This window comes from Canis lupus, chromosome 27, assembly GCF_011100685.1.
Source record: "Canis lupus familiaris isolate Mischka breed German Shepherd chromosome 27, alternate assembly UU_Cfam_GSD_1.0, whole genome shotgun sequence".
Lineage (NCBI taxonomy): Eukaryota > Metazoa > Chordata > Mammalia > Carnivora > Canidae > Canis > Canis lupus.
This window is the reverse complement of record NC_049248.1, coordinates 7,822,983-7,836,602: the sequence shown is the minus strand read 5'-3', so window position 1 is coordinate 7,836,602 and position 13,620 is coordinate 7,822,983. Positions and strand designations below refer to the sequence as shown.

Below are 13,620 nucleotides of genomic sequence, written 5' to 3'. Positions count from 1 at the left end.
CTGTGCACATGGAGCCCAGGCTCAGTGGGATATCCAGTAGGGTGTGTGCCACACTGTGGGTATGTGCCAACACGTGCCTCCCACTCCTGCAGGTCACTCCCATTCCCTTTCAATATTTTTTTCCTAAAATTCCCCAGCAGAACTGTCTGTGGCTGAGTCCAGAGCCCCATGCATTATTGCACATGGAGGTCTAGATCTCTGAGGCGGGGGGTCCCCGGAGGCCAAGACTGTGTGTGTGTTCTGCTAAAGGACAGTCCGCCTGGCTCAGGTGAATGTTCTCTCCAAGAGGGAGACAGACAAAGAGGAAGGTGGGCTTGTGGGTCTTTTGTATCCTTCCTGGCATGACCAGAAGGACTGGCTTCCTCCTTCATAAATGGGTCATCAGAAAAGCACATCACATACATGGAGCACCTCAGTTTTCAAAGCCCTTTTACCATCCGATAGAGCAACCCATTTTAATGGGTCTTTATCATTATTCCATTTAATAGGAGGAAACTGAGGCAGAGGAGATCAGCTCTAGTCACATCAGCAGAGATAGAACCAGAAGCCAGGTCTCTGGATTCCCAGAGCTGCGCCATGGCCAGCTGTCTTACTGGCCATTTTTCTTCCCACGTGGGGCCTTTGTTCACTGCACTCCCCTTTGTCAGACTCGGATCATAACCTTGCCAAGACTAGGGCTATGTGTCCTGAGGCAGGCACTGCTCAGCCCCTCTCCTGGATGGTCCACTGGGTGTGTGACCGCTCCTTGGTGCACACTCATACGCAAACCATAGAAAGTGAACACCGCAAAGGTGATGTGGGCACGCAGGGATCTGTGCCTGTCTAGACCACTACACTGTTAATCTCCTCCAGCCTGCCCCAGCCAGCCCAGTGACCTCCCATGGTATGACAATCAGGGACCACTGGGTGGCAGTGTGTTCTCATGCCTGGGACCAGACAGGTTGCCCAGAGCCAAGGAACATGGGGGTGGGGCGGAGGCAAGCAGGAACCTCAGCCAGCTGCCCAGAAAGGTTACAAGACCTGATCCCCTGGAGGACGTGACAGGCAGGGCTCCTCCGTGTGTGTGTGTGTGTGTGTGTGTGTGTGTGTGTGTCTGTGTCTGCGCGCGTGCGCTGCACCAAAAGGGCCAAGGACAATGTGAGATGCAGCCAAGTGTGGAGTGGGGTGGGCCAGGGAAACAAAAATACAAAAGAAACCAGGGCAGCCAGCATAATATGACGAAGGACCCAGATGAGAGCTGTAGAGGTAAGTAGACAGGGCTTTGGGAGCTTCAGAGAAACGACTAGCCGGGAGAGAGAGAGAGAGAAGCAGGAGAAAGACCAGACAGAAAGAATCACGAAGAGGCCAGGAACAGAAAAGATGAAGATAAGAGAGACTGGCTGGGGAAAGTAGGTCGGAAGGCTGAGGTGGAAGCAGGGAGCCCCCAGAGGCGGGGCAGAGACAAGAACCTGTACTGGACAAGAAGGAGCCAGACGCGGCTTGCTGCTGATGGGGAGTTTATTTGGACAGAGTTATGCAGATCTGCCGGCTGCCTCAGCTCCAGGTCAGAGCTCCTCAGGCTCGGGCTCCGGCTCCAGCTCCGGCTCCGGCTCCAGCTCCAGCTCTGGCTCTTGCTCCAGCTCACCTATCTTGCTCTGAGCCTGAGGTGGGTGAGTCCCAAGCTCCAAGGCAGAGAATCTTCTTGGCCGCCACTGCGGGAAGACAGGGAGGGTGGGTGGGGAAAAGGATGAAGAGAAAGAGAATAAGGAGCAAAGGGAGTGCAGAGTGCAGAGTGCGGCTCTTCTCTCTCAGCCCCCAGCCCACCCCATCTGGTCCCAGGCCTTTCTCAGCACCTTCAAGCCTCCCTTAGGTCCTTCAGAGTCCTGGAGACTCCAGAGTCCCTGGAGAGACTCATGAAGACAGGGCTCTGAAGGCAAGATGAAGAGTCCACCTGGGTCATCTCCTCTAAGGGATGCCAGGTGGCACTCAGACACCTGAAGAGAGGGGAAGCCAGTGGCCAGTTAGGGATGGGGGGTTCCCCCTTGCCCACTTACCTGTCTTCTCCAAAGTTGAAAGCCGAAGGCTCCAGTCATCAAAAGGAGGAGAAAGAGGATACCAAGGATGAGAAGGAGAGAGAGATGGCCTGTTTTCAGGACACCTTGGGCCCTCCCAGAGCGCTGGGCACCTATAGAAGAATATCATTAGGCACAAGGTCATAGCCGAAAGGCTATCTTGCCACACCCTCATCCATTACAGGTACAATGAGGCCCAGAGTTTAGGGACTTATCCAGGGTCGTTAACTAATTAATGGCAGAAGTGGGTTCAGGCCCAGAGAAGACCCGGAAGTTAGAAAGAAAAGATCTGGAATGTGGTGGTGGGGAAGGGGTTGTCGGGAAAGTGGGATCAAGAGGGCTGGTCTGGAGCTGTGGTGTCATGGGGTCTCAGACCTGGGCCAGCAGGGTCAATGAGGTACACCGCTGTGCCGAGAAGCCTCTCCGCCTGGTACACGTGGCACTGCCAGGGCTGGGAAAGGAGTCTGGTCTCCTGCATCTCCAGACAGGGTCCTGGGGAACCTCGCCAAGACTGCTTATCCAAAGGGCTCCACACAAAGCGCTCTTGTCCAGACGCTGGGGTCACCTCACAAAGCAGTTTTCTCAGGTTGCCAGGTAACCCGGAGGATTTGGGAGTCACTGAGGAAATCAAAGGGAAGAGATCTTTGGGGGCCGACCCCCTTACTTGAAACCATAGATTCAACTCCTAGGTCTCTGCAGTCACCTGGGCTCTGATTGGGTGAGGCTGAGGGGAGGACATGTGAGGGGGGAGTCAGGGCCAAATTAATCTTATCAAGACAAAGCTCTGGGCAGATCACTCTGCAACTCAAAAGCTGTCCAGGCTCTCTACAGCCTATGGGGACTGTTCAAATTCACATTGGCCCCGGACGGATCACATAACAAATACTACCTTGGATTCTTTTACATGACTTTCTACTCAAATGCTCAGAAACCCCAATATCATCAGTCAGGTGTGTTGGCACCCCCATACACCTGGCTTTTTTTAATTTTTTTTTTTTGCTTCCATGACTTGGCTCACATCATGCCCTCTGTCTCTAAGTGCCCTGCAAATGAACTCTACCCCCTTTTCTGGATGTCCGGAGAACAATGAACTGACCCACTGATCTACAGACAAGAGCACCTCAAAGCCGTACATGAGAGATAGGTTGGGTAGGAGGACACCCACAGGGAAGGGTCTTAAGCCAAGCTGAGTGGTGGAGGCACTTGAGGATTTGGTGATGCAGACACCTGGCCTCAGACCTCGAGGCTGGCACTTCCCAACTGTGTGATTCAAGAAATTCCTTTCCTGTAAAACAGGGGTCACCTGTTACAGTGCAGAGTCTAGAAAACTAACAAGAAACCACAGGGGGAGTGGGATGCAAACGGAGTTACTGAGAGTGGCTAAGTCAGCAAGAGAATGCAGTATGAGGAAAGGATGGATTCAGAGCGAGGCTGGGGTGTGGGTACGATGTCTAGGTAGAGATATCCTGGAGCAGGCAGAAAGTTAGCATGGGCCCCCAGGAGAGATATGACCTGTTAGCATGTTCATTTATTTGCTTAACCAATATACATTATTTTTTTTAAGATTTTATTTATTTATTCATAGAGATGTAGAGAGAGAGAGGCAGAGACACAGGCAGAGGAGAAGCAGGCTCCATGCAGAGCCTGACGTGGAACTCGATCCAGGGTCTCCAGATCACGCCCTGGGCTGCAGGCGGCGCTAAACCGCTGCGCCACCCGGGCTGCCCCCAATATACATTATTAAGCACCTACTATGAGATGCTACTGTTTAGTTGCTAGGTGAGTGTTACAGGCACAGCTGAGCTGTCGTGGCTCATAGTTACCAATCAATCAACATGTACTTTCTGAGTTTTTGGTGGTTGTTCTCTTTTTTTTTTCTGTGTTTGTTTTACACTATTAAAAAAAAAAAAAAAAAGCTCTCGCTCAGTAAATATTTGCTGACCAAGGGACTGATTTATTAGCTCCTCCCAAATCCAGGCCACTTCCTGCAACTTTCCCCCCAAGCACTGGTCCCAAAGTAGACAAAGATTCTAGAGATATATTTGTTTGAGCCACTCGACTATCTGCCACCTCTCTTTGTCTTTTTTTTTTTTTTTTGCCACCTCTCTTTGTAACATCTTAGACGCCCCCCCTCCCAATTGAGAGCAGGGGAGTCCCTCAGAGAAGAATGGAATGTTCACCTAGTGACTCAGGGGAGGTTTTCAGTTTCAGTTTTTTATATGTGGGGGTGAGAAAAGAGGAGGCCACCAGGGCAGCCTCTGCAACTTGTGCCTGGTGGCCTAGCATCCTGAGGCAATTTGCCCGGTGTTTCCCCAGCTGGCCTTCCCTTCCCTATGCCCCCTCCCCTGTGAGGGGAGCTACTCCATTCCCACTTGAGGCTGACCTGTGATGACTGCCAAAGTGACGGTGGTACTGAGCTGCTGCCCCTGCAGATGGATGTGGCAGGTGTAGGTCCCAGCCTGGGCCTGGTTCACTACCTCCAGTTGGAGGGTAAAGTTGCCATCGTCTCCAGCCACCAGGAGGTCAGGGCCTCCCCCAGGAGGGGTCCACTTGGCAGTAAGAAAAGACTGGGTCCCCACCCCAGGAGGCAGGCGGCAGGGTAGACCCACCCTGGAACCTGCTCCGGTGTACACCGTCAGAGGCCCTGAAGGCTCCAGACCTGGAAAAGAAGAAGCCAAAGTGGAAGCTGAGAGGGAGAGATACAGAGAGGCTGAGCATTGGGGTTGCAGGGAAGGGAGGAGAAAGAGCAAAGGAGATTGTCTGGCTCTGAAGAGCACAAGGGAGCAGAGTCAGGTGGATGAATGGAGGATGCTCACACACACACCCCACCCCCACATGTGGACTGGGCCAGCAGGAGGCCAAAGGCTGCCCAGGGAGGCTGGATGGCCCAGGGAAAAGCCAGGAGTGGGGGAGTGAAATGACAGTTTGCAATGCGAGGGAAAAGCGAGTTGGACCAGGACTGTTAAGGGCCAGGGCATTCACAGTGGGCACCAGCTACTGGAGACCTAGTTTGGGGACCTGTAAGTCAGGGGGAGAGGATAGGGGGCAGGAAGGGGTTGTGGTCAGGTGTGGGGGCAGACTGGGGGAGTTACCCAGAACAGTGAGGTTGTACATGATGGAGACATTGAAGCCATCTCTGTAGGTGAGGGTGCAGCCCCATGGCCCAGAGTCTGAGGGGCTGATTTGGGGCAGGAAGAGGAAGCTTCCAGCTAAGTGGTAATGGGGGGACTCCGGGACTGGGACTCTGCCCCGGAACCAGTGAACAGAGGCTGGCAGGTCAGGGCGGCTGAAGGAGCAGTTCAAAATGACCCAGTCGGAGATCCTGAGGGCCCCTGGGGGGCTGGCAGTCACTGCCCGTGGATAAAGAAGATGTGATTAGCCCCACCGCAAACACTTCTCAAACGCAGCAGGTCAACGAAGCTAGAAACCTGCCCCAGCGGTAGATTTGTCTTCTCCCCCCCAACCCTCCTCGGATGACCTCCCCGCAAACGTTTACTGGAGCCCAGTGCCTGGTACCTGGAGGTGCTTAAAATGGATGCTCAGGAATGCCCTGCCTCCAGGTAACTCGGCGTGGTCTCCCCTTCCCTTTCTCCAGGCCTCGCGGGAGGATCCCCACTGAGCCCACCCCCCGAGCTACAGAGGTCTGAAATGAGTCACTCCAGCCCAGCGCTCACCCCCAGGCCAGGGGTGCCTCCCCTCCTCCACCCTGGCGCTCCCAGCGGGGGTGGGGGAGGGGAGCTCGGCGGGGAGACTGTCTCTCCAGAGACCTCCCCCACACGCACGTGCTTCTCGGGACGGGGGGCGCTTCCACTCCGCTCCCCACCCCCTCCCGCTCCCCTTGGGGGCCGGGGGCGCTCTCCGGGGCGGGAACTGGGAGGCCCCGGCCCTTCCTGCCTCGGGGGACGACGGGGAACTCGGCGCCCAGCTCCAGCCCCGCTCCCTGCGGCCCGCCCCCACCTACTGGAGGCCTGGCCCACGCGCAGACGGAGGCGGCAGGCGAGGGAGCGGTCCCGGAGGTGCACGGCCGCGCGGTACTCGCCGGCGTCGGCGCGTCGGGCCGGGCGCAGCCACAGCGAGAAGTCCCCGCGCTGGAGGCCGCGCTCTTCCAGCTGCACGCGGGGCTGCAGGGGCGGCCGCCCGCTGCGCAGGCCGCCGGGAGCCCGCATCAGCACCACGTAGCTGCGCGGCCCCGGGCCCCGGGCGGAGGGCGCGGCGGGCCGCAGGCTGAGCGCCGGGGCCGCCGGGCCACTGCGCGGGAGAGAGGGACGGGACTGAGACTTTCGAGGAGAAAGAGGCCCCGGGCCCACCCCACCTCGAGGATGCGGAAACCCACCCAGAAGGACGATCCCTAGACCGCCTACCGTCCCCAGCCCCGTCTCCCCTCGGGTTGGGCCCGCGCCATCCACTCGGAGAGGCAGATGCAGAAGGGATGCGGGTGTGAGGGGGGCGGTCTCCCGAGGAAAGGCAGGACGGCTGGCGGGGGAGGTCGCGCCGCTGGCCTCAGAGGGGCTGACAGCTCAGGGGAGGAGACAGGGGGGCTAGCCTGGGCCTGGGGTTAGGAGTCTGGATGCCATTGCTGTTGGATTTGGGGGTCCTGATGCCCAAGTTTGGGTGCGTACCTCTCTGGTAGGTGGTACCAAGTGACCCCTGCGTTTCGCAGAAGGCTGACATCCTGGAGAGGGATTGTGGGGCTGCAGGGGAGCTGGACGGGGGCCCCCTCCTGGGCCCACACCACCTGGACCTCTGTCCCAGACCCTGGAGCTGCCACTGGGAGGAGAAAAGAGGCCAAGGGGAGGGGCCATGAACCAAAAGACTTAGGAGTAGAGGAGCCTCAGTTACCTGAACGATAATCAGGGCTGAGGAAGACCTTGGGTTTCTGCCCCTTCCCCACCTAACGGTAGGACAGAGGAGAGGCTTTGGGGGCAGAAAGATGCCCAAGCGAGGCATTAGAAGAATCCACCCAGGCTAAGGACTGGAGCATCTGTGAGGTCCAGGCATCCCTGCTGACCACCCCTACCCCACCCGTGGATCTGGAGGGCAACCCTCCCAGGGAGTCAGCCGCATCTTACCTGGAGCCACCCACAGCAGTTGCAGAAGCAGCAGAACCAGGAACTGAACCTCCCACATCTCCCCTTAGGCCTGGGCCACGCTGAGCCCCCCAAAGGGAAGAGGTCAGAAAGAAGGGAGGGACAATGGGCAAAAGAAAGTTCTGCAAAGATATAGGGCGGAGGAAGGGAGTCTAGAAGAGGGACGAGGACAGAGACCTGGAGATGGAGGGAAGAACCAATGACCAGAGGCTGGAATCCAGAGGCAAGCTGGCCAGATCAGGCAGCAGGAGTTGGGGGGGGGGGGCAGGTCCCAGCAAATGGGCAGGGCAGTGGTAGAGAGCAGAGTGAGGCAAGGTGGCTGTCTAGAGCTGGGAGGCAGTTCTGTTGCTTCCAGGGCCCTCACCCCTGTCCTTCTGCCTTCCCTCCACCTTCCCCACTTCCCCTCCCCGTTGCCCCCCCCCATACACACACACCCCAGGGCTCACGGTTTCGTTTCGCAGTGGAAAGTCTGAGGGGGTTGATTCCCAGCAGCATTACCCTCCATCTCTGTGGTGGCGCTCCCCTTGTTTATTTCCTCAGTCCTGGGTGTCCCCGCCGACCCCCCCTTCCCCCCCCTACTATTTATTCCTCTTTCTGGGGACCTTCTGCGGTTCTCTTCAAGCCATTTCTGCCTGGACCTACTGCTCACCCACCTCTAAGCTGCCACTCCAGTCCCAAAATTAAAATTGGAGCTGCCACTCCAGTCCACTTTCTTCCTGGCAAAGCCCTTCCCTTGGTACTCATCTCCCCCCTAAATCCCTTAACCTCTTAGGACTTCCACTTAGCATCAGTCCTGCCTCCCTACTCATCCCTCAGTTTTGGGGATAATGCAGACATAAAAGAGGGTAGGTCTGGGGAAGGGCACCCCATGTCCCAGGAAAAGAAAAGCTGCATGATATCGAAGCCTTCACTATATACTACTGACGATAAGAGGTGGAGACTGTATCGGACACTTTACATACAGTAACTCATGAAACCTAACATCTCCCATTGTAGAGATGAAGGAACTGAGGCAGGCTCAAAAATTAATTGGCCAAGGTCAGTTAGGGAGAGTGAAGCCAAAAGGTGTGTATGTCTGTCTGTCTGTGACTGTAGTCCTGACCCTGTGTGTTACAGGTGTCCCCTTGAAGAATGGTGTGGTCAAGGAGTCACACACACTCCCTCCTCCAGTTCAGAGCCCTGTGTACTCAGCAGCTTCTCCCAATCAAGAGGTTTTGCTCTAACGGGGCAAGGGTGACATGGAGAAATGCAGAAATCCTGCAACAGAGAGCAAACTCAAGAAAAACCGAGACAGAACCAGGGAAGGAAGTCTGGCTGACAGAGGGGAACTCTAGCTCCCCACCCCACCCAGCCTGAGGAACCCAGCCCAGAGAGGTGGAACACAGGGCACCAAGAACTTGCACCACACCTGGGAGCCACAAGAGCCCTGGACTTCTCCCCTGCCGGACCAAGTGCTCACTTCCTCAGTGCCAAGTGGAGGACACATCTATCTGACGCCCAACAGCTCTCACTTCTGGTCCCAGGAGGCTGAGACCCAGGCCTCCCAGCCCTCTCCCACTTCAGGGGCGGGACTTCCTGTTTCTGAAGCTGCTTCTTTGCCTGGTTCAGCACAACAGAGCTAGTAGCTTTCCACTGGGCTCAGCAGTGTCTAGACCTGGTTTGGGCTACCAGGGAAGTGTGTGTGTTCTGTTGGGGAGGTACATTCACAAGACTCCAAAACCAGGAAAGAAGTTAGTTCTCAAAGAAGCTGTGCCCTCCGTGTCCACCCCTGGAGTGCTGATCTTGTTTTCTTGAGTGGTGGGTGGTAGGAGGGTACAGCTGTTTTTTTTTTATAGAAGAAAAGGGTCCTGATGGAATGTGATGTCAGCCACCCTCCTCCCTCTGCCCCGGGAAAGGAGGAGACAGGTTAAAAACAGAAGCGCGACCGTTTCTTTATTAAATTATACAAAAAGGGGAGGGGAGGGGGGCAGCTGTGGGGCTCGGCCCCAACCCTGGCCCCACCCCGGCCTGGCGCTGTCTGAGAGGAGGGGATCTGAGGGAGACCCAGGGATCAGGCAGGGTAGGGATGGACAGGACATGAGGCTGGGATGCAGATGTGAGGAGGAAGAGGCTACCAGAGGGAATGGGGAGAGAGGAGGAGAGTAAAGACAGGGAAAGGAGCAATTAGGGACCAGCTGGGGAGCTCAGATGGAGCAGGTCGGGAGGTGGAACAATGGCAGAGTAAGGATGGAAGGGGCAGTGTCTGGAGAGGCGGACATGAGAAAGGCTGGGGGCAAAGAGGGTGGCAGCTCTGGTGCAGTGTCCAGAGCCAGGAGCCAGGTGAAGAGTGGCTGCACTCGTCTGTTCCCACTCCCACCTCCAGGCCCTTGAGGGGCCTCCCACCCCCAGCCCAACTGCAGGGGGGCTCATGCCGATGCCCCATTTTCTGTCTTCTGCCGCTTGGGATCCGCTTCATCCTGTGGAGGGAGAGTTGGGGTAGCTGCAAAATGGGAGCAGGACCTCCCTCTGTCCCTGCCCTGCTCCAGCCCGCCCACCACAGGGATCCAGGTCCAAGTCCAAAGGGCTCCCAGCCCCTGTTGCATCCCTGACAGCCCCTCAGGCCCCACAACCCAGCCCAAACCTCCTCTTCAGCAGCTCTCTTCAGCGCGGGCCCTTCGTCGTCATCTTCTTCTTCTTCCTCATCTGAGGAGCCAGAAACGGGTCATTGGGGAAGGGCAGGAAGCTCTGGCACAGACCCCCTGCTTCAGGTCTTCAAACCCACCCTGACTCTTCCCTTACACCCTGCCTCCCCCGCCCCTCTCCACCTTCTTCTTCCCCTTCATCTTCCTCCTCTCCATCCTCGGCAGTTTCTTCTTCTTCCTCCTCGGCTCCGTTCTCCTCTTCCTGCGGGAAGCCGAAGAAGGAGCGGGGTCAGGCGGGGTCAGGGGGCACGGGGAGGGCCTCCTGAGGGGCGGGGCGGGTGGGCGGGGCCAGAGCCCAGGCAGGACCCGCCCCCAGGTAAGTGGAAGGTGGGAGAGGGGCTCCGAGTCTCCAGCGCCAGCACCCGCCCGCACCCGCACCGGTCCCCTCCACACCTCCACCACTTCTTTCTTTCGCTCTTTCCGGCTTGCCTTCTCCTCCACCTTCTCTTTTTTCTCCTTCAGGTCCTGCAAGAGAGAAAGAGGTCACCTTCCTGGCACCACAAACGAGCTGCAGCTGGCCCGTCACCCCATCTCCCTCCCTCGCCCCGTTCTCCCTCAGCAGTGAGCCTAGAGGAGTGAAGGAGTTGGCCAGAGGCAGAACGGAGGCCCCAGGGCCCGTAAGGCCACAAAGGGGCTGGGACCTTCCCCAAGACTCAAGGGAGGAGCAAAAGTGATGAAGACAGAGGAATGGACAGCCAAGGTAACTCTTCATCACTCCCACCAAGTTCTCCAAAACCTCACGGGCTGAAGAGTTCAGCTCAGCAAAGCAAATCCCCTCCATCTGCTCTGCCGCCCCGATGCCCCACCCCCTCTTGAGGTCCCTCCGCCTTCCTGGCCTGTCCCCTCCCGCCTTCCTGGCCTGTCCCCTCCCGCTGCCTGCCCTGCTCTGCCTTTTGTCTACCTCTGGGGCTTTTTCCTGAGTACTCACTCTCCTGGGCATCCCTCCCAGCTTCCCCCTCAGCCTCAAATGCCTTTGTTTCTCCGCCCGTGGATCCCCCTACTCCTCAGGCTCCTACTTGGCCAAAAACGCCAACATGATGCACATCTACTCCAAACCAGTTCAGTAGTTTCTTCCTCCCTACATCCTCTCCCCTGACCCTGCCATGCGCACACTGGTGTGGTACAAGGGTAGAAGTAACCCTCTCCAGGGGCGGTATCGGTAAAGGAGGATAAAGGAAACACGGAAGGGAGAGGGTATTGGACATTGTAGATAGAGAAAACAAGGTCTGTATCTGGGGTGGGATGAGAATGCAGATGGAGCAGATACCTGTGTGGAGGACCTTCCCTCCACTGCACCTCTCCACCCCAGGAGCCCAGCAGACACACCTGTGATGTCCTATTCTGACATGGCAGATGGAGATGCTCATGGGTCCCTCCTCTCTGGACATCACACCAGCCCTTCCAGTTTAGATTCCAGTCCTCTTCCCACCCACCCCACCCCAAAAGCCCATGGCAGGCACCAGATCAACTGTGGATGTCCCTGTGTGATCTGATCTGGTGTTGGCGTACAACTCTGTGTATCTGATACCATGTGGATGAAGTTTTCGGTGCGAATAGATCACCCTGGAGGGTGTGTCCTTTCTGGGCAAGGGGTTGGTTATAGAATGGTTGACCTGGAGGAACACTTGATTCCCTCTTTCCTTTAAGAGGAACACAGAACACAGGACCCTCTCACTACAGCTAGGTTTCCTCATGCCCCTTCCCTGTCCTCATTTCTTTGCCACATGGTTGATATGGCATTTCTGCTACCCGGTGGGCTTTCCCCTGCATTCTGGGCCTGGAGAACCAGGGGGGCTAGTCAGCTTCTCTCTGGGGGCCCCAGCACCAGGTCTGTGCTGCCCTGGCCTGAGTTTCCCATCTGGGCTGCTAGAGAGAGGGAGGGAGGGAGGGGAAATTATGGGAATGGGGGGAAGGGAGGCTACCAGAGACCAAAGTCCAAGGGGCCGGGCCCTCGCCTCCCCTGTCCTGTCCTGTCCTTCTGGTCACTGTCCTTCCATGATCCCTTTTCCAGGAGGGTATGTGACCTAGGTCTTGTGCTAAGCAGCTCTCTGGCCTCATTTACTCAACACAGGCACACACACTGCCACAGGCTGACACCGATTCACACACACAGCTACAGAGGAGCGCCCATGAGATCCCGAGACACATGGCCTGGGTGTTTGGGCATTCTGACACACACTCTTGAGACAGCACAAGAGCACAGTGGAGCCACTCGGTACTCACAAAGCAGCAACATGGCTCCAGAAACATCTACGTCTCCACATGCACACATGTAACTGACACGGGCAGTCCCACACACTCGCTGGATTTCAGACATACAAAGACACCTACTCAGTGAAGTCACATGCCATTGCACAGCCCATCGGAGGGCCACACCGCACACCTTGTCAGCTCTCACACGTAGCCCCTCTGCCACTGCCTTTAATCCCACTAGTTACCCCCACTCACATTTCGGGGGGCCTCTAGGAGACCTCTGTGACCTCCTCAACAACCGACCCCCCCCCCAAAGTCGGGCTCCCAGCCCCCAAACGCTGGCCGAATTAATTTCCCAAAGCGACACTCAGCAGGTTCCCTAGGGAAATTAGAGGAAGGCTGGAAGAGAAGCAAGGGCAAAGGGATGGAGCCAGGGAAGGGAGCTGATGAGAGCAAGGACGGCTCGATGCAGTGCCATGCAACGCGAGCTTCGGCTTTCTCGAAGGCTATTCCCGCTCCACCCCCCCTTCCGATTTTTAGGAATCCAAGACTCTTTTAAGTGTGTGTGGTTGGGGGTGGGAGGAAGGGGAGAGGCTGTAGGGGGCTATGGAGAGAAAAAAGAGCTGAAGGCCAGTGGGGGAAGAAATGGTTCTAACGGAAGGAAAGGAGAGGAGAAAAGAGGCAGTGGCCGTCCGAGGAGAGAGGCGAGAGGCGAGAGGCGGCCGGGCCTCGAGGGGAGGGGCCCGGGAGCAGCAGCCTCCCGGGAGAGTCCTGTTTACTCTGGAGAATCTCAAACCGCTTAGCAGAGGAAAGGTGAGGTCAGAATGGAAAGGGAGACGGGGACACGGGGCGCGGACAGGGCGGGCGGGGGAGGGGCGCGGCAAAGTGAGCTGCGGCGCGCTCCGACGGGAAGCGGACGGGGTAGAGGCGCGCGAGCCGGGGCCGGGGCCGGAGCCGGAGCCGCAGCCGGAGCCCGAGCCGGAGCCCGAGAGGGGTGGGGACGGCGGCGGGGGCCGGGCGCGGGCCGGGCGGCGAGGCCGGGGCCGCGGCGCGCGGCGCTCGGGAAGCTAGAGGGCGCTGGCGGGAGCCGCGCGGAGCGGGGTAGGCAGCGCCGGGCAGGGGAGAGGGGGGAGGGCGGAGCAGGGTCCGCCGGGACCCGGCGCCGGGGCAGCGTGGGGCCGTCGGGGGCGGCGTGGGGCCCGGGGCCGCGCGGAGCCCGGGGGTCGCGCCGGGTCCCGGCCGCCGCCGTCCCCGCCCGTACCTTGGCGCTCAACTCGGCCGCTGCCTCCACGCTCTTCTCCGACATGGTGCCGGGGCCGGGGCCGGGGCCGGGGCCGGGGCTGGCGGGGAGCCGGGGTCCCGGGGCCGGGACGGAGGGGCCCTGGACGGCGGAGGGGGGCCGCGGCCGGAACCTGGCGCGGTGGCGGCGGCGGCGGCGGCAGCGGCAGCGGCGGCCGCTCAGCAGGCTGGGTCTCTGGAAGAGGCGGCAGAGGCGCGCGGGGTGGGGCGGGGGTGGGTCTGGAGCGGAGACCCGCAGGGCTGCGGCCGTCCGGAGGGCGGGCGGAAGGGCGGTGCGGGCGGTGGCCGGCGCGCTCCGGCCGCGGTCGC

At 58.5% G+C, this 13,620-nt stretch overlaps 2 protein-coding genes across 2 annotated transcripts; both read right to left on the bottom strand.

Moving 5' to 3' along the window:
- Positions 1-1,479: 1,479 nt before the first annotated feature.
- LAG3 (lymphocyte activating 3) lies at positions 1,480-7,531 on the bottom strand. The gene is made up of 8 exons (XM_038576625.1): positions 7,121-7,531; positions 6,671-6,818; positions 6,013-6,299; positions 5,144-5,401; positions 4,435-4,710; positions 2,427-2,669; positions 2,034-2,164; positions 1,480-1,691 (listed from the first exon to the last, which is right to left on the bottom strand). Exons 1-8 carry the CDS (start codon positions 7,176-7,178, stop codon positions 1,545-1,547), a joined length of 1,548 nt encoding a protein of 515 aa, XP_038432553.1. The 5' UTR covers positions 7,179-7,531; the 3' UTR covers positions 1,480-1,544.
- A 1,513-nt stretch (positions 7,532-9,044) lies between these two features.
- PTMS (parathymosin) lies at positions 9,045-13,410 on the bottom strand. Its single transcript, XM_038576626.1, has 5 exons — positions 13,274-13,410; positions 10,213-10,284; positions 9,943-10,021; positions 9,759-9,820; positions 9,045-9,594 (listed from the first exon to the last, which is right to left on the bottom strand). The coding sequence occupies exons 1-5, from the start codon at positions 13,316-13,318 to the stop codon at positions 9,544-9,546; spliced, it is 309 nt and encodes a 102-aa protein (XP_038432554.1). The 5' UTR covers positions 13,319-13,410; the 3' UTR covers positions 9,045-9,543.
- Positions 13,411-13,620: the final 210 nt, after the last annotated feature.